The sequence below is a fragment of the Dendrobates tinctorius genome, unplaced genomic scaffold, assembly GCF_039654945.1.
Source record: "Dendrobates tinctorius isolate UK_male_01 unplaced genomic scaffold, ASM3965494v1 ptg000108l, whole genome shotgun sequence".
Lineage (NCBI taxonomy): Eukaryota > Metazoa > Chordata > Amphibia > Anura > Dendrobatidae > Dendrobates > Dendrobates tinctorius.
In genome coordinates this window covers 2,940,591-2,964,398 of record NW_027361776.1, presented here as the reverse complement: position 1 = coordinate 2,964,398, position 23,808 = coordinate 2,940,591, and the positions used below count along the sequence as shown (strand labels likewise).

Genomic DNA, 23,808 nt, shown 5'->3' with positions numbered 1-23,808 from the left:
CCTGTAAACTTTGCTAGGAGATTATCTTTAAAGATATCTGGTGAAAAACATGAGAACTTAAATGATAAAGACAGATTAAAAATTCTTATTTTTTGTGCATCAAATGAAAATTATCCAGATATTGATATTCTTCAAAAATTAAGGATTGGTCGGAAGGAATGTACATACACATTCATGTCCATATTTCACCGCTTGTATAGAACGGCCATGGAGAATGTCAAAACACAGTCCCTCATAAAGACTTTTGTAAGCAAATTTTGGTTTCTAAATCCTGCATCTCGTGTTATTGCATCACAAAAAGATTCTTTATTTGAATGTGCGAAATCCCTTGATTTTGCCAGAAAACACGAGAATCGTGAAAGGAAAGGAAAATCGTAATAATTTTGTGAAGACAAGGCAGAGTAAAATCTTATCAGAAGCCTGTATTAGCAAAGCCTTCTAAAATGAGTTTTCCCCAAAATCAAATCTATGAAGAACGAAGAAAATCACATACTGTATTTGTTTTAAGCCATATGGAATGATGCAAAGGATCACCGAAAAAACAAAGATTGAGTTAAGGAAAATTCAAAGTTCTGATCTTCCTTCTGTAAAAAAGATGGCCGAATTTGACAGACAGAAGCAGGTGGTGAGTGACATCATGGCCTGTAAACTGATCACTTTGCTCAGAGAATCCATGAGTTACAAAGAAATAAGTATGGGTTTAGGAACTGGCTAAAAAAGTAATTAAATATTGTGTAAAAGTGTTATACAATGTATTAGTTATATGTAATTATTATATAGCGTATAATTCTGTAGTTCTATAGTTTTGTAGATATACATATTCATACAGTATATATAGAGTGTTTGTAGAAGTAGAGACTGTAGAACTGTATTTTTTAGTGAAAATTAAAATCTACTCCAGTAATAATATTTAGAATTATGAATATGATATTAACCTTATCTTTTATTTTTCCTTAGAATTTTCATTTCAAAGCAGGACTTAATCGGGAAAAATTCTCTTACAAGGATTTATGCCTTTATTTACACTGGAAGTTGCAATAATTGCATGATTTTAGATATTTAACACTTAAAAGAAAATAACTAACTGCATTTTAAATGTGTTCTGTGTGGATGCCTTTACTACATGGCATGAATGACAACCACACCATGTGAAATTTGTTCTAATAATAAGTATACCAGTATACTATGTCCCTGTAGCCTTTCTCAGCTTTTGCAAATCAAAGGAATTTTTTTTCCTAGGCCTAAAGTTTCAAGTATAGCTATACAATATATTTTTATGCTATGTGTATTTGGGGAATATTCAAAGAAATATTAAGATACTAAACTTAATAGTTTACAATGCGCATTGATTGATAATTGATAGTTAGGATAATTTGGGTTAAAATACATGTATTCATCACACCTTCGTATGTGGGATAATTTGGTTTAAACTTATATGTGACACAGCCTGAGTGACAGTGACTGAGTGTATGAGCAGCTGCTTAGGGTAATGTGATACGTTTGATGTGCGAGACGCCTCGAGGTCCTGTATGAAAAAAGAAAAACTGTCTTTAGGAGAAATATGCAGATCAGTTAAATTATTAGAATATTAATATATTATGAAATATCTACCCAACATATATTTCTATATTTCTATAGTAATTATTATTTCTTGATTTAGTTAATTGTGATAAGTGCAAAGTGCAATCGCACATCAAAATGGTTTATGAAGAAAATCTACATTTAAATTAATTTTTCCAAAGGATAATTTTATAATATTAAAATTAATTTTAACCCCTTCACCCCCAAGGGTGGTTTGCACGTTCATGACCGGGCCAATTTTTACAATTCTGACCACTGTACCTTTATGAGGTCATAACTCTGGAACGCTTCCATGGATCCCGGTGATTCTGACATTGTTTTCTCGTGACATATTGTACTTCATGTTAGTGGTAAAATTTCATTCAAATAACTTGCGTTTATTTGTGAGAAAAACAGAAATTTGGCGAAAATTTTGAAAATTTCGCAATTTTCCAACTTTGAATTTTTATGCCCTTAAATCACAGAGATACGGCACACAAAAAACTTGATAACTAACATTTTCCACATGTTTACTTTACATCAGCACAATTTTGGAACCAAAATTTTTTTTTGTTAGGAAGTTATAAGGGTTAAAAGTTGACCAGCGATTTCTCATTTTTACAACACCATTTTATTTTTAGGACCACATCACATTTGAAGCCACTTTGAGGGGTCTATATGATAGAAAATACCCAAAAGTGACACCATTCTAAAAACTGCACCCCTTAAGGTGCTCAAAACCACATTCAAGAAGTTTATTAACCCTTTAGGTGCGTCACAGGAATTTTTTTGAATATTTTAAAAAAAATGAACATCTAACTTTTTCACAAAAAAATACTTCAGGTTCAATTTTTTTTTATTTTACCAAGGGTAACAGGAGAAATTGGACTGCAAAAGTTATTGTGCAATTTGTCCTGAGTACGCAGCTACCTGATATGTGGGGGGAACGACTGTTTCGGCGCATGGCAGAGCTCAGAATGGAAGGAGCGCCGTTTGACTTTTTCAATGCAAAATTGGCTAGAATTCAGATCAGACGCCATGTCACGTTTGGAGAGTCCCTGATGTACCTAAACAGTGGAAACCCCCTACAAGTGACCCCATTTTGGAAACTAGAACCCCCAAGGAACTTATCTAGATATGTGGTGAGAACTTTGAACCCACAAGGGCTTTACAGAAGTTTATAACGTACAGAGGTACAATTAAAAAATCATATTTTTTCCACAAAAATGATCTTTTCACCCCAATTTTTATTTTCCCAAGGGTAACAGGACCCTAAAAGTTATTGTGCAATTTGTCCTGAGTACACTGATACCCAACATGTGGGGGTAAACCACTTTTTGGGCGCATGGCAGAGCTCGGAAGGGAAGCAGCGCCATTTGACTTTTTGGCTGGAATTGAGATCGGACACCATGTCGCGATTGGAAAACCCCTGATGTACCTAAACAGAGGAAACCCCCCACAAATGACACCATTTTGTAAACTAGACCCCCCAAGGAACTTATCTAGATGTGTGGTGAGCACTTTGAACCCCCCAGTGCTTCACAGGAGTTTATAACGCCCGGGCGTGAAAATAAAAAATTCGTATTTTTTCCACAAACATGATCTTTTAGTCACCATTTTTTTATTTTCCCAAGGGTACCAGGAGAAATTGGACCCCAAAAGTTGTTGTCCAATTTGTTCTGAGTATGCTGATACCCCATATATGGGAGAAAACTACTGTCTGGGCACACGTCGGGGCTCGGAAGGGAAGTAGTGACGTTTTGGAATGCAGACATTGATGGAATGGTCTGCGGGTGTCATGTTGCCTTTGGAGAGCCCCTAATGTACCTAAACAGTGGAAACCCCCCACAAATGACCCCATTTTGAAAACTAGACCCCCTAAGGAACTTATCTAGATGTGAGGTGAGCACATTGAACCCCCATTGGCTTCACAGAAGTTTATAACATAAAGCCGTACAATTAAAAAATCATATTTTTTCCACAAAAATGATCTTTTCACCCTCAATTCTTATTTTTCCAAGGGTAACAGGACCCCAAAAGTTATTGTGCAATTTGTCCTGAGTATGCTGATACCCCAAATGTGGGGGTAAACCACTATTTGGGCGCATGGCAGAGCTCGGAAGGGAACCAGCGCCATTTGACGTCTTTGGCTGGAATTGAGATCGGACACCATGTCGCGATTGGAAAACCCCTGATGTACCTAAACAGTGGAAACCCCCCACAAATGACACCATTTTGTAAACGAGACCCCCTAAGAAACTTATCTAGATGTGTGGTGAGCACTTTGAACCCCCAAGGGCTTCACAGAAGTTTATAATGCCCGGGCATGAAAATAAAAAAATCGTATTTTTATCACACACATGATCAATTAGTCCCCAATTTTTTTATTTTCCCAAGGGTAGCAGGAGAAATTGGACCCCAAAAGTTGTTGTCCAATTTGTCATGAGTACGCTGACACCCCATATGTGGGAGAAAACTACTGTATGGACACACGTCGGGGCTCGGAAGGGAAGCAGTGACGTTTTGGAATGCAGACTTTGATGGAATGGTCTGCGGGTGTCATGTGCGTTTGGAGAGCCCCTGATGTACCTAAACTATTGAAACTCCCCACAAGTGTCCCCATTTTGGACACTAGACCCCCCACGGAACTTATCTAGATGTGTGGTGAGCACTTTGAACCCCCAAGTGCTTCACAGAAGTTTATAACGCTCGGACGTGAAAATAAAAAAATCATTTTTTTCCACAAAAATGATATTTTTGCCCCCAATTTTTTATTTTCCTAAGGGTAACAGGAGAAATTGGACCCCAAAAATTGTTTTACAATTTGTCCTGAGTAGGCTGATACCCTACATGTGGGGGTAAAACACTGTTTGGGCGCATGGCAGAGCTTGGAAGGGAAGGAGCAACATTAGACTTTTTCAACTCAGAATTGGCTGGAATTGAGATCAGACGCCATGTTGCATTTGGAGAGCCCCTGATGTGCCCAAACAGTGGAAACACCCAATTCTAACTCCAACCCGAAACCCAACACACCCCTAACCCTAATCTCAGCCCTAACCCTAGCCCTAACCCTAATGGAAAAATCGAAATCCTTTTTTTTTATTTTATTATTTTTCCCTAACTAAGGGGGTGATAACGGGGGGTTTGATTTACTACTTATGGCGGTTTTTATATTTGGCAGCTGTCGCACGCTAAAATACGCTTTTTATTGTAAAAATAGTTTTTGCATCACCTCATATTGAGAGCTATAATTTTTCCGTATTTTGACCCACCGAGTCATGTGAGGTCTTATTTTTTGCGGGACAAGTTGACGTTTTTATTGGTACCATTTTCGAGCACGTGACATTTTTTCATCGCTTTTTATTCCGATTTTTGGGACACAGAATGAACAAAAACCAGCGTTTCATGAATTTCTTTTGGGGGGGGTGCGTTTACACCGTTCCGCGTGCGGTAAAATTGATAAAGCGGTTTTATTCTTCGGGTCAGTATGGTTACAGCGATACCTCATTTAGGTCGTTTTTTTATGTTTTGTCGGTTTTATGCAATGAAAACTATTTTATATAAAAAATAATTATTTTTGCATCGCTTTATTCTGCGAGCTATAACTTTATTTTTTCGTTGATGATGCTGTGTGGCGGCTCGTTTTTTGCGGGACAAGATGACGTTTTGAGCGATACCATGGATATTTATATGCGTCTTTTTGATCGCGCGTTATTACACTTTTTGTTTGGCGGTATGATAATAAATCATTATTTTTTGCTTCGTTTTTTATTTTTATTTTTTAAGGGGTTCGATAAAGGGGTTAACTAATGGGATAGTGTTATAGGGCGGGTCGTTACGGACGCGGCGATACCTAATATGTGTACTTTTATTGTTTTTTTTTTATTTCCAAAAAATGGATTTATTTGGGGGAATATTTTTTTTTCTTCTAATTTATTTGGCGATTTTTTTTAAATTATTTTAACACTTTTTTTTATTTTTTTTAACTTTATTAAATAGTCCCAGGTGGGACATCACTGTCCTGTGACAGATCGCTGATCTGTCACATCACAGATCACTTTGACAGATCAGCGATCTGTCACAGGCAGTGCAGAAAGTTTCCTCATGCCTGCGCTCGCAGGCACTGAGGAAGCCAGCTTCCTGCAGGCCCCCGTCGCCATCTTGGATTCGGGGGCCTGCAGGAAAGGAGTCCCCTGCAGCAGCGCTGCACATTGCGCTGCCGTGGGGGGCTCAGGGAAGCACGGAGGGAGCCCCCTCCCTGCCGATGCTTCCCTTTAACCCCCGGTACACCGCGATCATGTTTGATCGCGGTGTGCAAGGGGTTAACGTGTCGGGGGCAGTCCGTGACCGCCCCTGACACATTGTGCCGGTTGTCAGCTGTGATAATCAGCTGACACCCGGCCGCGATCAGCGGCGCTGACCACGTGGGCGCCGCTGATCGCGGTAGACGTACTATCCCGTCCATGGGCATAGGGGCCCGGGTCCCATGGACGGGATAGTATGTCGGATGTCAGGAAGGGGTTAATGGTTACACATCTTCAGATAAGTAATGGTATAAGCATGTATAAATTCACACAATTTATAAATTAATTATTTTAATTTTGGTTTTGATAAATGAATTATTTCAAAAAACAATATTTTTGGGTATTAAGGGAGAAAATATGTTTTGATCCTGACTACATCATCGCATTTGATTAATACTTCTTCTTCACACATTTTAATAAAAAAGAAATATTAATAAGGTACAATGGTATTGGGTATAATAACATTAAGTATTATAAAGAGTCATTTATTTACACTAAGAAGAATATTACATGCAAAGTTGCATAATTTGAATATTTTGGTAACACAAGTTTATGACAATTATGAAATAATCCAGATCATGGAAATAGTAAGGGTATATGTTACTGAAGACATAACTACTCTGCATCAGCATAAAAGCCTTATTTTTTTATTCTTATTTTTATTTCTTATTTTATTCTTATTTTTAATTCTTCCACCAATATTTAGTAAAGTAATATCTACTGAGAATATTGCTTCATTAAATATAGCGATGATATGGTTCCATTACAAAGGAAAATGTTTCAGTTCTGAGTTATATGCAACAATTCTTTTATTCATTCATTCGCTCATTCATATATTCTTATTTTGGTTCATGGCTATACATTCCTACATATTATTAGTATAATAAATATATTCCTTATTAATAAAGATGAAAACACTGGTTACATAAAACACATTGACACCTATGGGTTGAAAAAGGTAATTACACCTATGACATAAAAAAATGTTCTATCACATGAAGAATATGGATAATAATGTATTATCACTTACTACTGTTTTATGATTTCAAACATTGAAATCCATATATGGTACAAATTCTGATAATAATTATGCTGATATTACTGATTGCTATGGTACGCTGTGATATTATAGGTTAGGAAATTACCAGATTTGGTATAGAATAGGGAATTAAGACTTCAAGCAAGATACTGAAATTACGTTAATAAAGACTTTTCATATTTCTAAACTTTATTGATTCTTATCAGTTGCAAGAAGTAGAATGCCGCTATCCAGAAGTCCCAGAAGGTAACAAAGCTATGATTTCTGAGTAATAGACTGTGTCAATTACAAGTGCAGTATCCACCACTGACAGCCACAAGTGCAGTATCCACCACTGACAGTCACAAGTGCAGTATCCACCACTGAAAGTCACAAGTGCAGTATCCACCAATGACAGTCACAATTAAAGTGTCTAACCTGACAACCAGAGGATGATGATCCTATGATGCAGAGATGAACTGTGTTATCACGTTCTTACCAAGTTCCAGAGGTTTCCAATCACCTGTAAAGCTGGTGAACAATGAAGGTAATTGTCAGGAAGCTACAACCCTGACATGTGTCCTGTGCATTAGGACTGAGGCCTGGTTGTGGTGCTATGTTTAGCAAGGAAGAGTCATTTTAACCCTTGCTTTGCTGACCAAAGATGTCACACCTGTTCAAATACCAGTACCGATGGAGGATTCTAGAAATATCCAAGGCAAGCCAATGTAAGTCCAGGTTTTTAAAGGCGACACTGCACAGATATTAAAGCTGCATTTCATCTATAGACTTTGTTTTTTTATCAACATTTATGAACTTTGATTTGACACATGACACGATTCCTACAACATCTATAAGCTATCCAAAGGAATTTTAATATAGAAAAACTGTAATTTTAAAAGAATCAAGAAGAAGACAGAAGACATCAAAATGAAGACCAGATGACACCAGATGATGATGACTGGACCTGAGATGCTTCAATTTAGACTTAGGGAAGTATAATTATACATATTTTATATGAATATTGTTCACGGCTTACCATAACATGAATTCACATCAATTATGTCATTGAGTACGTATAACAATAATCTGATATTATTATTATTATTGATATTAAATTATTTTGTCAAAGAAGAAGAGAAGAAAAAAGATCTCATTATATTTTGAGTGTTCCAGTTAATATCTGTCTCCCTCAAAAGGGGGAATTGTTAAATGTTAATAATTTGGTTGTTAATTTCTTATTACACCCAGTTCTGTACATTGCTTTAGCTGACACGACATAGGTTATTCTTGGAAGTTTAGCTCATGGTGAAAGGACAACTCCATTTATAGAGACCACGTGCTTTAAGAGACGTATATAATTCATGGCTAACTCTAGAGGGCGCTTGCTCCCTCCCCATCATGAGACACAGACGCGAGGATGTCATTTCTGCACGGACATAGCATTGAATGGACAGACAGCTGATATGTAACTTTACTACGTGAGAAGCCGAACAGAGACAGACGCCATTTGCCATGTGGGATCCCAGAGAAAGAAGGTTACAAACTTTGTTATGAACAAATGGACATCTCTTTATAATCGTGCACCTATTTTTATGTTTTTCTGTAATAATCTTTTCTTTGATGGAAGAATCCAAATAAACCACTACATTTTTATCTGGTAACTAGTCCTGAGTATTTTACAAGAATACGCATAATTTTACAGGGCTAAAGGTACTGTCACACTTAGCGATGTACCAGCGATCCCAACCAGCGATATGACGCGGTCAGGATCGCTGGTACATCGCTAAGTGGTCGCTAGTGAGCTGCCACACAGGCAGATCTCACCAGCAACATCGCTGGGGACGGGGGTCGCTACTTACCTGTCACACTAGGCGATCCTGCATCCTCCCGCCCGGCTCCACGCGTCCTGGAGTTCTCGCGCGATCAGCGATAAGCAGCGGGGGAGCGGGTTGTAGTTAACTATCAGACACAGCGATATCGCTAGCAATATCGCTATAACATCTTAAGTTATAGCGATATTGCTAGCGATATCGCTTAGTGTGACAGTACCTTAAGTTACATCTGTCAATGGTGGGGAGAGTGAATCTGTTGACAATGGTGATTATGCCACAACTTTTGTAAGTTCTTCATAACTCCCCGATTTGGCTTCCTCAAAATAGGTTCTTTAAAATTAATGCACTATTCAGGGAACTTATTTGGCTAAAAAAGGGTGTGAGTATCAAGTTAGAACACTTACAAAGGGGTAAGGAGGAGGGAGGGCTGGCATTGCCTAACCCTTGGTTATATTTTTTATCTTTTCAGCGTCAGCATCTATAATAATAATAATCTTTATATAGCACTAACATATTCTGCAGCGCTTTACAGTTTGCACACACATCATCACTGTCCCCTGATGGGGCTCACAATCTAAATTCCCTATTAGTATGTCTTTAGAATGTGGGAAGAAACCGGAGTACCCGGAGGAAACCCACGCAAACACGGGGAGAACATACAAACTCCTTGCAGATGTTGTCCTTGGTGGGATTAGAACCCAGGACCCCAGCGCTGCAAGGCTGCAGCGCTAACCACTGAGCCACCGTGCCGCCCCATCTAGCATCTAGCAGGGGGATCGGAAGATCTGTGGAGACGGGGGGTGGTTGAGGGATTCTCCAGTTTCTTGGGGATCGGGGACCTCTATTGTCTAAGCTGGAGGCGAATAAATTCAGACCTTGGATAGCTAAACTTCCGACGGTAATGCTTATGGTTAAGGTGTGGGATAAAATCAAAAGTTTAAGAGGAATCGCTGGATTCACGAGGTATGCTCCCATATGGGATAATCCACATTTGCCGCAATTGAGGACATTGAAAGGGTTCGCAGGGTGGCGACGTGTGGGTATCTAGTGGCTTGCATAGCTGATAGATGGGGGGGTCTTCAAATCATTCGATGACCTGCGACAAGATTTCCCACTTCAACACTCTACATTCTACCAGTATTTACAGGTGAGGCATGCTTATACAATGCAGACTCGCATGCACCCTATTATTATACATCATGATGCTGTAATTAATAGGCTCGGACTGCTGACTTCCATGAGAGGATTAATTTCTTTTGTGTATGGGGAACTCCTTTCAAAGGTGCTATTAGGTCACTCGATAACGGCGCTAATGAAATGGGAACAAGTAGGTGGGATTTCGGCAGATCAATGGGAATCAATAATGCAAATGATCCCTAAGCTGTCCCTTAGTGAGCCCAGTCGTCTGTCCCAACTATACATTCTTTATAGGGTTTATAGAACTCCAAAGTGGCTGTTTGATTTGGGTTTGAGATCGGATTCAAAATGTCCCAAATGTGCGCTTGACAATGCAGATATTCTACATATGCTCTGGACATGTCCGTGCATACAGATATTTTGAATTATGGTTCTTAACTTAATATATGTAGCCACTGAGCAGGACATTCCCAGAGATCCCACTGTCTGTGTAGAGGGATGTGTGGAGGAGGTGAGGGGTAACGATCATCTACAAACATCAGTTGCTAGAATGCTCTTTATTGCTCGGAAACTAATAGCGTATCACTGGATCTCGGATAAAGTCCCCACGCGGAAAGAATATGTAAATAAGCTTAACCTTACATTGTGCAGAGAGAAGGCCATTTATCTTAAACGAGAAAGGCCGGTGATGTTTGAAAAAATCTGGGCAGGGTGGCTGAACATTCCAGGTTTTTCGTCTGTAAATTTGTTATCGTAACAAGTTAATGATACTCTGAATATGATTTATGTGTACATTATCATACTATGCGCCTTAGGACGTGTGCCTTATCTATGTATGCTTTGTATCTATTTTGGTATAACTTAGCATTAGACCAGGGAATGGGATGGGGGGGTGGGTGGTAGGGAAAGGGGTAAGGAATGTGGGGTACTTTGAAATAAGTGATGTTATGTTTTAAAAATTTCAATAAAAAATCTGATTAAGAATAAAAGGTTTGGATCGTCTCAGGAAGGACACTGCGCATTATCACTAGAATGCAAAAATTTTGGGATCCCTGCAAATCATGTCCTTTTCATGGCCATGCGGAATACTGGTGTGCTGTAGACAATATCAGTAACTCCAGTATTGCCGAAGCTCTGTTTTTTTCATTATGACCATATGCATCACAATTCCCCAAAATGTCTTCATCTCTGCTGCATTTACGGGGGGTCCATCTGGCGTATGATGAAGTGGGATTTTGGGTGAAAAAATGTTGGGCATTCAGTTTTGTCTGGGCCACCATATGATTTATAATTTTATCACTGAAAAAGAATTTGAAAAAGTCAATTTCAGTGAGGCCAGTGGTGTCAAACTAGATTCCTGAGCTGCTGCTGAAATCCAGAATGATGGGCTGAAAATTTTCGGGGTGCAATCCATATGGGATCGATTGCTGCAGGAGTTGCCTGTGTCCTAAGGCGACTTGTTGGGGGTCCTTCCTCACTAGAGGAGGAGGAATAGAGGAATGTAGGATCTTCCTCAATGGCTGAATCCGTGTTGGACGGAAAGATGGCGTAAGCCTCCTCTGGTGAATAGCACCTTCTTGACTAATGGGCCTTTTTTTGTATTTTTCCAAACCACGGGAATGTGTATGCAAGTGGTGCTTTTACATGTGTAATGTGTGGGGCTTGTGTATAGAGTACTATTTATCATAACAAAACAGAGTAAAAAAAATTAGAGAAATAAAATGTAGAAGAAAAAAATGGAAAGAAAAATCAGATGTAAAAAAAAGTTTGTATAAAAAAAATACAGACATTCACTACACTAATGCTGTCCCTATAAATTTACCCAATACAAATTATTTTTTTTTACAAAAGAAAAACGGACGCCACCAACAATGTGACGTACGCTCCCCTAATTCATTAGCTAAAAATTTACTTGACGCAACAAATTTTTTTTTTGACAAAAGAAAAACGGACGTCACCAAAAATGTGACGTATGCTCCCTTAATCCACTTCTTATGCAAGAAAAAAAAACCCACCTCCTTATTTATAAAACTACTCTAAGTTTTTTTTTTCTAAAACAAGATCGGTCGTCACTAACGCTGTGACGCCGGCTATACTAACATTTCCCTGAGTCCAACGCATAGGAAACCAGGCAACTGCAGGGGCTCTGGCCTTTCACAAAATGTCGGCAGAGCACCTGCAGCACGGAAACTAGCAGCATGGAATACCGGCCACATGGAACACCTGCAGCGGCGCGCCGCACATCCAAACACCCCCTCATCCCAGCCTGCGGCCTGCAGCATCACCCCACTCCTGCCTCCTCCAGTAGTGACCCTGGGACCCCACTTCACCGCAGCCACCACCCCTGGTAAGCAATAAGACGCATGAATTATAAAAGGCACCACCATTTTATTAAAAAAAATGTTTTTCCTATTTTTCTCCTCAAAATTTGGGGTGCATCTTATAATCCAGAGCGTCTTGTAATCCGCAAAATACGGTAGTTGGACACTCATAGTCACTGCGCTATTAAAAGTTAAGCGGATGAAAAATCAGTGTACAGTAGAATTGAGGCTTTGAAACTAAATAGCAATATTATATATATATATATATATATATATATACACACACATACATATACATACACACATACATATACGCACACTGCTCAAAAACAATATAGGGAACACTTAACAGAATATAAATTAAACTTCTGTGAAAGCAAACTGTCCACTTAGGAAGCAACACTGATGGACAATGAATTTCACATGCTGTTGTGGAAATGGAATAGACAACAGATGAAATTATTGGCAATTATCAAGACACCCTCAATAAAGGAGTGGTTCTGCAGGTGGGGACCACAGACCATATCTCAGTACAAATGCTTTCTGGCTGATGTTTTGGTCACATTTGAATGGTGGTTGTGCTTTCACACTAATGGTAGCATGAGACGGACTCTACAACTCACACAAGTGGCTCAGGTAGTACAGCTCATCCAGGATGGCACATCAATGCGAGCTGTGTCAAGGTTTGCTGTATCTGTCAGCGTAGTGACCAGAGACTGGAGGCGCTACAAGAAAACAGGTCAGTACACCAAGAGACATGGAGGGGGCCATAGGAGGGCAACAACCCAGCAGCAGGACCGTTACCTCCGCCTTTGTGCAAGGAGGAACAGGAGGAGCACTGCCAGAGCCCTGCAAAATGACCTCCAGCATGCCACAAATGTGCATGTATCTGCACAAACGGTTAGAAACAGACTCCATGAGGATGGTCCGAGGGCCAGACGTCCACAGATGGGGGTTGTGCTCACAGCCCAACACTGTGCAGGACGCTTGGCATTTGCTCCTTTCTGGGGGGCAGACAATGGCTGGGAGCTTATGTACTTGGGGATGCTAGATTTCTCCCACCCGGTCACTGTCTGCTGAGGTGTTGTCTTGGAGTGGGAAAACTGTTGCTCATAGAAACCAATCACAGCTCAGCTTCTTTTAAACAGCTCTGGTGAAATGAAAGATGCTTAGTGATTGGTTGCAAGGAAAACTGTTGCTCATAGCAACCAATCACAGCTCAGCTTCTTTACACAGCTCTGGTGAAATTAAAGATGCTTCGTGATTGGTTGGTGATACACACATACATACAATCAATTTTATATAGATATATATAGAAGAGATTTCAAAAACCTCATTGACATAAAAGGGAAATAAAATCCATATGAAAATTGGAGGAAGCTTGATTTTACATATTAATTCATGTGCAGAAAATGCTCTGATTATTCCCATAGATTTTTAACGAAATCTGCAGTTAATCTGTTGCCAAATCCACACCTAATAAATGTAGATTTTTCAAAATGCAAGCAGGGATAATTGCTGTTTGTGAATATACCTATGTAATGATAGCATCATCTGATGTGGAAAAAAAAAGACAGGAAGAGAACAATAGGGATCCAATAGAAACAGGCAATTGGACAAGTCAAAGCTCTTAGAAATGTAAAATAGATTTCTTTCACCTTGGAAAAAGAAAGTAATATTCTAAATGCATTCTTCCATGATTGGGTTGCACATTTTACCTTATCTCTCTCTTTGTCCTTTAGCTTGTCCATAGAACGTTTCAAGCCTTCTTCTAACAAATCAATTAATCTAACAGTGTCCCCTGACCGGGTCTTAAACTTTTTCCTGAAATACACAAGTAGAGCAGAGAATACGCATCTGAATTAAACCAGATAGAATAAAAATATATTAGAATATCGCTCTTGGGTTCAAGGTCATGTAAGAAACAAAATCCAGTCATCATCTTCAATACGCTATCAAGGTTCCCCTCTCTAACAAGCATTACATTGTGATGGTAATGAGCTGATTTATTTAAGCTCCTTCCTTGTACACAATGTATAAAATGCTATGGATTTTAAAGGGGTTTTCTTTGGACAGGTCACAAATATTAGATTGGAGGAGATTAGACTCAAAGGACCTCAAGATAATGAACTGTTTGAAGCAGTGGTGGTGCTTAACTGACTGGGACTTAGTTGCACTACCAAGCACAGCCATTGTGAAAAGTAAAGCAGTGTATGAAACAATCAGGGGGTCACAGTACTTGCCAAAACATGGCAGACCCTTTAAACAATTTTTCATGACTCACTTGTCTTCTCCTAGGACAACACCAAATCCAGCATGTTCTACTCTGGTCACTTTTGCATCATACCAACCAATCATTTCAGCAGCTGAAAACACAGTCTGAAAGTGAATGCCCTGTAAAAAAGAAGACATCAAACAATAACCATGCATCCCAACAAAAAACAGTTAACCAAAATCCTTATGATTTAAGATCAAACTATACAGTCTCCCTTTGTCCAAATACACGTATGTACACTGATCCAAAGGCTCTATTTGTATCTTCTCTCTTCCCCTTATCTCTCATACTCATTATGGATCAGGGCTAAAAGAAAAAACCTTTGGTGTATTTGATTCTTCGTTTAAATATTTAGTGGCCAAATTTTAAGAAAAAATTTACATTTTAGCGGAAAATAACATTTGGGCTGTGCAAACGTAGATTAGACAAGGTCTCATTCTGCTTGATAAATTTCTAATCTAAAGGCCCCGTCTCACATAGTGAGATCACTAGCAAGATCGCTAATGCGTCACCGATTTTGTGACGCAACAGTGATCTCGCTACATGTGACACGCAGCGGCGACCGGCCCCCCCAGCTGGATATCGCTGATCATGCTCGAATGTCCTGGGCCATTTTTTCATCGTCGGCATCCCGCTGGCCAGCATGCATCGCTGTGTTTGACGCCGATTAGCGACCTCGTTGGCGACGCAGAACTCAGGGACGCAGGCTGGAATCGTTCAGAATAGCTGCTGTGTGACAACGCACCAGCGATCCTTACCAGGTCGTATCGATGTCAGGATCGCTGGTGCATTGCTATGTGAAACGGGACCCTAAGCTTACTCCACGTAACATCAGTCAATTAAGTTATCCCAAACTGTGGCATAAATTGAGCGCTCATGATCACTGTTATGGCCATGCCTTACGTGCCATCAGAACACACCCCATGAGAATGCTGAAAAACAGATCCGAAACGCAAAATAAATGTCATGCCAGAGTTCTGGAACATGTAGCTCAAATCAGCCCCAATGTGTTTTCCATTTTCTGACTATCTACAGCCTTCACCACAATAAGCCCAGCAGGTTACTGTGTACCATTATACACTAACTCAATAAATGCAGTGTGTGTGGAAGGCTCCAATGGTTCCTCAGAAAATCAAGCACAATAAAAATCCTATGCAGAAGAAAAAACATTAGGTGTGACCACCTACATTGGCATATACTTGCAAAAACAAGGTACTCCAAATATGAAAAAAAATCAGTTTCATTATTTAACCATATGTGTGCCGTCTGAGGCCAATCACAAGGGGCATTTCTAAAGCCCAACTGTATACAAAATCCTGAATTTTTAACCCCTTAGTGATATTTCACATATGTATTTATAGATCAGTCATGACTCACCAATTCTAGCAGTTTAACTGTTCATATGGTGCGATTAATGATAGCAGCATATTATTTAACAGAGAAAATGCTCTTTGTCAGCCCACAGGCATTCCCAGGTAGGTACAGCGCCTTTAAGTTTGCCATACACCATAGCCTCATATCTCACAGGAACCAAAGTCTGATAGGAATCCTATCAGTTAAGCACTATTACTAATGTGTAGTAGCACAGAGTAATACCAATAGTCTAGTGATGTAGCACTGTTTATTACTAACTAGATTGTAAGAGTCACAACGTAATGATGACAGAATGCCAGCTCTGGCTAATCTAAAGCCGCCTCGGTGATCCTGGAAGGTACGATATTTGGAGCCTTCCATCCAGTAACCTGAATCTACTGACAATGCCTTCATAACAAAAAAATATAAAAAACAATACAAGACTAGTTGAAATTTGTTACCTTACAAAAAATGAAAAAAAGTGATCAAAAAGTTGTTTTCACCCAAAAATAAAAGAAATGAACAGTACAGCTTATCCTAGAAGAATTGTATGCAAAAATGTAAAAAACGTCTTTGTCCTAAAGGCCCAAAATATTGGAATCACTGAAACTTGGTGGGACAATACACATGATTGGAATACAAGACTAGAAGGATACAACTTATTGCAAGAAACAGACTTGATAAACGAGGAGTAAGTGTTGCATTGTATGTTAGAAACGCGTATATCTGCACAGAGATTGAAGCTTCAGAGCCTGGGAGTTCTGTGGAAACTGTTTGGGTAAGAATACAAGGACAGAACAATGGAAAGGACACCATTGTAGGCATTTACTACAGGCCGCCTGTGCAAGCTGAAGTCATGGATGAACTCTTTATGCATCAAATGGCCAAGTTCTCCAAAAAATATGACATAGTTGTCATGGGAGATTTCAACTATCCAGACATTTGTTGGGAATCTCTCTCAGGCAAAACTAACAGGTCAAGGAAATTCTTATCCTCTCTTGCTGACAACTTTATCTTCCAAAAGGTAGGGGAGAAAACAAGGGGAACTGCTACCTTGGATCTAATCCTTATAAACAGGGAGGAAATGGTTGAGGAGGTAAAAGTGGAGTTGGACCCTAGGAGGTAGCGACCATGCTATTTTAGAATTTTGGATAACTAGAGTAGGAAGACCTGTGAAGACTCAGACGTCAAGGTTAGATTTCAGAAAGGCAGATTTTAAGGGATTCAGAAAGAGAATTGGAGGGATCCAATGGCTGGATATCCTTAAAGACAAAAATGTCCAGGAAGGATGGGAAATCTTGAAAAATGAAATTCTCCAAGCACAATTGTTAACAATTCCGAAAAGAGGGAAGAATAGGAAGCATTTAAGGAAACCAGGATGGATGAACACAGAACTTAAGCACATGCTAAAAAGGAAGAAAAAAATGTTTATAAAATGGAAAGAGGGAGGCATATCTAAAGAAGAATATAATGCTGTCTGCAGAACCTGCAGGGCACAAATCAGATTAGTAAAGCTGACAATGAATTGAGGCTTGCAAGAGATGTCAAAAGCAATAATAAAGGATTTTGGGGATATGTCAAAAGTAAAAGAAAAGTCAAAGATGCTATAGGATTTTTACAGGATGAAAATGATGAAATGGTAAGACAGGATGTTGAGAAGGCTGAACTTTTAAATTCCTATTTTGCATCTGTTTTCTCTCAGAAAGGAAATGTAACAACAACTGTTCTTCACTGTCCTATTAAGGGAATAGAAGAATCCAGGATATCTATAAACAGAAAGATAGTGAGGAAACACTTAGCTAACCTAAATGAATTCAAGTCTCCAGGTCCAGATGAATTACACCCCAGAGTACTGAAGGAGATAGCAGAAGAAATTTTTGAACCCCTCTCCATAATCTTTGAAAATTCTTGGAGAACAGGAGAAGTCCCAGAAGACTGGAGAAGAGCAAATGTTGTTCCTAACTTCAAAAAGGGGAAGAAGGTGGACCCAGGCACCTATAGGCCGGTTAGTCTGACTTCTATACCAGGAAAGATCTTTGAACAAATTATTAAACAACATGTATGTCAGTACCTGGATAAGAATGAAGTGATTAAACAGAGTCAGCATGGGTTTGTAACTAATAAGTCATGTCAGACTAACTTAATTTCCTTCTATGACTGAATCACTGATTGGGTGGATCAAGGAAATGCTGTAGATATAGTATATCTTGACTTCAGCAAAGCATTTGACAAAGTATCTCATACAATCCTTATTGAAAAAATGACTAAGTATGGAATGGACAAGGCATCTGTTAGGTGGATTCATAACTGGCTTAGTGATCGGACCCAAAGAGTGGTCGTAAATGGCTGCATATCCAGTTGGAAGAATGTCTCAAGTGGGGTACCACAGGGCTCTGTCCTGGGCCCTGTATTGTTCAACATCTTTATCAACGATTTAGATGAAGGAATTGAGGGTAAACTGATTAAATTTGCTGATGACACAAAGCTAGAAGGGATAGCTAATACTAGAGAAGAGAGAGAGAGGATTCAAAAAGATAGAAATAAACTGGAGCAGTGGGCAGCAACTAACAGAATGGTTTTTAATAGGGAAAAATGCAAAGTACTACATCTGGGCAATAAAAATGAAAAAAGCATATACAGAATGGGAGGAATAGGGCTAAGCAACAGCACATGTGAAAAAGACTTGGGTATACTAATAGATCACAGACTGAATATGAGTCAACAGTGTGATGCAGCAGCAAAAAAGGCAAATGCAATTCTAGGATGTATTAACAGAAGCATAAAGTCTAGATCACGTGAAGTCATTATTTCCCTCTACTCCTCTTTGGTCAGACCTCATCTGGAATATTGGGTCCAGTTTTGGGCACCACATTTTAAAAAAGACATCAAGAAACTGGAGCAAGTTCAGAAAAGAGTGACCAGAATGGTGACCGGTCTGCAAACCCTGTCTTATGAGGAAAGGTTGCTGGATTTTGGAATGTTTAGTTTGCAAAAGAGAAGACTAAGAGGAGACTTAATAGCTGTCTACAAATATCTCAAGGGCTGTCACATTGTAGAAGGATCATCTTTATTCTCATTTGCACAAGGAAAGACTAGAAGCAATGGGATGAAACTGAATGGGAGGAGACACAGATTAGATATTAGAAAAAAAATATTTTGACAGAGTGATCAATGAGTGGTGCCACGAGAAGTGGTGAGTTCTCCTTCAATGGAAGTCTTCAAACAAAGGCTGGACAGACATCTGACTGGGATGATTTAGCGAATCCTGCTTTGAGCAGGGGGTTGGACCAGATGGCCCAGGAGGTCCCTTCCAACTCTACGATTCTATGATTAAATAATTAACGGGCTAAAAATTAAAGATACATGTACATGCCTTACCTGTCCACTGTCAACAACATAAATGATAATATCTGCTTTCTCTTCAAATAATCTCTGCTTTATCGCAGCCAGATCTGAAGTATCATAGGTAAAACCCCCATCAGATTTCACAATAGTTAAAGGAATTGAGCATCCAGGAATAAATACAACTTTTCTTCCTTCATCCAGTTCAACAAAACCTATCAAAAAATACAAAAAAAAAACATGTCACCAATTTTGTAAGTAAATATATTTCTAAAGATGCTATTGACATAAAATTATCACTACATGTCTGTAAAAACTAATCCAATCAATAATAGCCAAAGAAATCAAATAATAGATGTCCATAAATTAAGTTACAGTATGTGTAATAATGAAAAATGACAAAGGGAAAAAGTATTGAACACACTTACTGAAACTTAATACAACTTACAAAAGTCTTTATTGGTGCTTCCTGAATGGAGAAACAAGTCACATGCATTGGTCAGGTGTGATTTTTACATATTCTACCACATTGGGACCAAGATGAGTTAAATGTTTTTTTATTTCCACAACGTGTTTCAACGCTGGACTAGCATTTTTTTTTTTTTTTAGAGAAAATACAAAATGCGTAGTAAGTATTCAAGTGCAGGTGGTTTAAAAAGGCTGGAGTTGTGTCTGAAACTCAAGAAAACAACAGGAAAAAAGAAAGAAGCAATTGGAGAAGTGTTGGGCAGGGATCAAACCCATACTTGTAGATTGTGAGCCCTCGCGGGCAGGGTCTTTTCTCCTGTACCAGTTGTGATTTGTATTGTTTGTATTGTTTAAGATTTACTGTACTTGTTGTTTATTATGTATACCCCTCCTCACATGTAAAGCGCCATGGAACAAATGGCGTTATAATAATGATAAATAATAATAACACTTCAAATTCTGACCATCAAGTGGGACATTTCTATAAACTCTGAGCTTTAGAAAAATTTTCTATTGGATTTAGGTCAGGCAACTGGCTGGGCCATTCCCTGAAACCAACGATAATGTTCCCACATCCAAACTTCCCTGTTGGTATGGTGTTTTTGGGGCGATATGCAGTGTCTTTAGGTCTACAAACATGGTGTTTATTATGGCATACAAAGAGTTGAGTTTTGGTCTCAACAGACCAGACTATATTCTCACAGTATTTCACAGGCTTATCTAAATGTTGCTGAACAAAGTTTAAATGTGCTTGAACTTTTTTTTGTTCAGTAATGGAGTCTTGCAGCTGACTACATTGCTTATTGTTTTCTGTGAAATAATTGTACCTGCTTATTCCAGGTCTTTCTATATCTCTACTATACAGGTGGTCTTTGGCTCTTGTACAACTCTTCTGATTATTCTTTTCACTCTTCTGTCTTGAATCTTGCGGGGAGTACCTGGTCATAGCCGGTTTATAGTGAAATCCACTTTCGGATTATGGTGCCGAGGTTGTTTTTTCAATGGCTTGTATTTTTTTTTACCTCAGAGCACCAACTCTCTAAAGCAGTGAGCACTCCATTATCTATACAACCCAACAATGCTCACAGTAACCTTTAGTAGTTTTGAAATTCCTCTGTAACCAATAGAAATGGGCAAACCAGAACCATAACGTTTGCTGTCAGTACCTTACACCTACTACTCAGGCACAGACCCCGAACATGGACTTCAACAGAAAGTCTGTGTTACTGTGTAGGTTCTGCACATCAAACACCGGGTGTTTCTCGCACTCTGATCGGCGGTAAAATCATGTGAAATGACAGCGTGAACCAGCAGCGGTGATCAGAGGTAAAAAGTTTACATCCGGTCACTTGTGTTGGCTGATGGGACTACTACTTCCATCAACCTACTCCTGCTTCCGCTAATAATAGTGAGAGCAGGCGGCAGCTGATGGGTGTATTCATCAGCTGGCGCCTGTGCTCTAAATAAAAAAAAATAAAAAGGCGTGGGTTCCCCTGTTTTTTGATAACCAGGCAAAACTGACAGCTGCAGGCTGCAATCCTCTGCTGTCAGCTTTAGCAAAATTGATTATCAAGAAAATAGGGGTCGTCCTCACACCATTTTTATTTATTTAAATAAATTTAAAAAAATGCAGTGGGTTCCGTCCATTTTTGACAACTAACCAAGCTAAAAGAGATGGCAGGGGACTGGTATTCTCAGGCTGGCAAGGGGCCAACGATATAGCCCCCGGGTGTAAAAATACAGTAGCAGCCTACAGCCGCACAGAAAAGGTGCATCTATTCGATACACCAATTTTGGCACTTTGCTCTACTCTTCCTACTTGCCCTGTGGCAGTGGCAAGTGGAGTTTATATTTGAGGGCTTGATGTCACCTTTGTATTTTCAGGTGACATTAAGCCCATGGCTAACTAATTGAAAGGTGTCTATAATCCTATAGTTGTATTCCAAATAAACACACAGCCATAATTGTTTTATTTATCCCCTTTGTGACAGAGCCAATTTTGTACTTAATGACCAAGCCAATTTTTACAATTCTGACCACTGTCACTTTATGATGTTATATCTCTGGGTCACTTCAACATATCCCACTGATTCTGAGACTAAAAAGTAACATATTGTACTTCATGTTAGTGGTAAAATTTCTTCCATATGATTTGCATTTATTTATGAAAAACAAAAACGGAAATTTGGCAAAAATTTAGAAAATGTTGCAATTTTCAAACATTTAATTTTGTGTCCTTAAATCGGAGAGTTATATCGCACAAAATAGTTAATAAATAACATTTCCCACATGTCTACTTTACATTAGCACAATTTTGGACCTAGGTCCATCAAGTTCAACCTTTCTCCACCAACTGTACATTTCGCCACTTATCCAACTATAACCCGCAATGTTATGTGTATCAAGGAAATCGTCCAGCCCTTTTTAAAAGCTGTTACAGTGTCTGCCATTACTACCTCCTGTGGTAGAGCATTCCACAGTCTGACTGCTCTAGCTGTAAAGAACCTTTTCCTGTTCAGCTGTCGGAATAGCCTTTCTTCCACCAGTAATGAGTGCCCCCTAGTCCTCAGCATGGTCCTTGGAAGTAACAAGTCATGTGCCAGTGTTTTAAAAATCAGCTTCTCTACATGTCTGACAGCCATTCCATTTCAGTGTCAGTTGAATTCCAACCAGAGTACACTTAATTCTACTTATTGTGCTTCTGATTAGGTGATCTCCAGAGCCAAATCTTATTTAATGAAGTAAAGTATAAAAAACCCTGCTGAGGTGTTCACAATCCTCTTGCAATAAAACTAGCAGGATGGCAAAAAGAGTGCTAGTAATATCCCAAAAGTAATAGGAATGAAAAAATAACTTTTGACGATGACAAAGGAGTTGAAAAGTCTTGAGTGAGGAAATGAAGGGCTCAAATCTGGCCTTACTAGCAGAGGGATACAGTGAGCGTCATGTTGCCTCCATCCTTAAAGTTTCTAAGACGGTAGTCCATTACAACTAGGTCAAGCAGCAGACAATGGGGACAACAAAGCTACAGACTGGCAGAGGGAGAAAACAACTCTCCACTAACCGGGATGACTGTGATCTTATTCGAATGTCACTCAGCAACCACAGGATGACATTAAGTGACCTACAAAAAGAATGGCAAATGGCAGCTAGGGTGAAGTGCACAGCAAGAACAGTTCATAACAGGCTCCTAGAGGCAGGGTTCAAATCATGTAAAACTAGAAAAAAGCCTTTCATCAATGAGAAGCAAAGGAGAGCCAGGCTGAAGTTTGCCAAAGAACATAAGGATTGGACCATAGAGGACTTGGGTAAGGTAATCTTCTCTGATGAGTGTAATTTTCAGCCCAACACCTGGTCGACTAATGGTTAGACAGAGACCTGGAGAGGCGTACAAGCCACAATGTCTTGCACGCACTGTGAAATTTGGTGGAGGATCGGTGATGATCTGGGGAAGCTTCAGCAAGGCTGGAATTGGGCAGGTTTATCTTTGCGAAGGACATATGAACCAAGCTGCATACAAGGTTATCCTGGAAAAACAGTTGATTCCTTATGCTCAGGCAATGTTCCCCAACTCTGAGGACTGTTTTTCCAGCAGGACAATGCTCCATGCCACACAGCTAGGTCAATCAATGTGTGGATGAAGGACCACCACATCAAATGCCTGTCATGGCCAGCCCAATCTCCAGACCTGAACCTCATTGAAAACCTCTGGAATGTAATCAAGAGGAAGATGGATAGTCAAATGCCATCAAACAAAGAAGAACTGCTTAAATTTTTGTACCAGGAGTGGCATAAGTTCACCCAAAACCAGGTGGAAAGCATGCCAAGATGCATGAAAGTTGTGATTAAAAATCATGGTTATTCCACAAAATATTGATTTCTGAACTCTTCCTGACTTAAAACATTAGTATTGTTGTTTCTAAATGATTATGAACTTATTTTCTTAGTATTATTTGAGGTCCGCAAGCACTGCATTTTTTGTTATTTTGACCATTTCTCATTTCCTGAAAATAAATACAAAATATATTGCGTGGAAATTCTAAGACATGTTGTCAGTAGGTTATAGAATAAAAGAGCAATTTACATTTTACTCTAAAATATACACATAGAGAGAAAAATCAGACAAAATGAAAACTTTGCAGTGGTTTCTTATATATTTTAGCTGAAGAGCCCGGCGTTGCCTGGGCATAGTAAC

General features: G+C 39.2%; 1 protein-coding gene across 3 annotated transcripts in view; it reads right to left on the bottom strand.

The window, feature by feature from the left end:
- Positions 1-23,808, bottom strand: part of RARS1 (arginyl-tRNA synthetase 1) — a 679,371-nt gene that overhangs the window by 167,621 nt on the left and 487,942 nt on the right. For all 3 annotated transcript variants that reach the window (XM_073589463.1, XM_073589464.1, XM_073589462.1), the window contains exons 10-12: positions 19,182-19,360; positions 14,460-14,569; positions 13,894-13,999 (exon numbers count right to left, since the gene is read on the bottom strand). In XM_073589463.1, the coding sequence (XP_073445564.1) occupies positions 13,894-13,999; positions 14,460-14,569; positions 19,182-19,360 (395 nt within the window). The remainder of the gene's footprint in view (positions 1-13,893; positions 14,000-14,459; positions 14,570-19,181; positions 19,361-23,808) is intronic.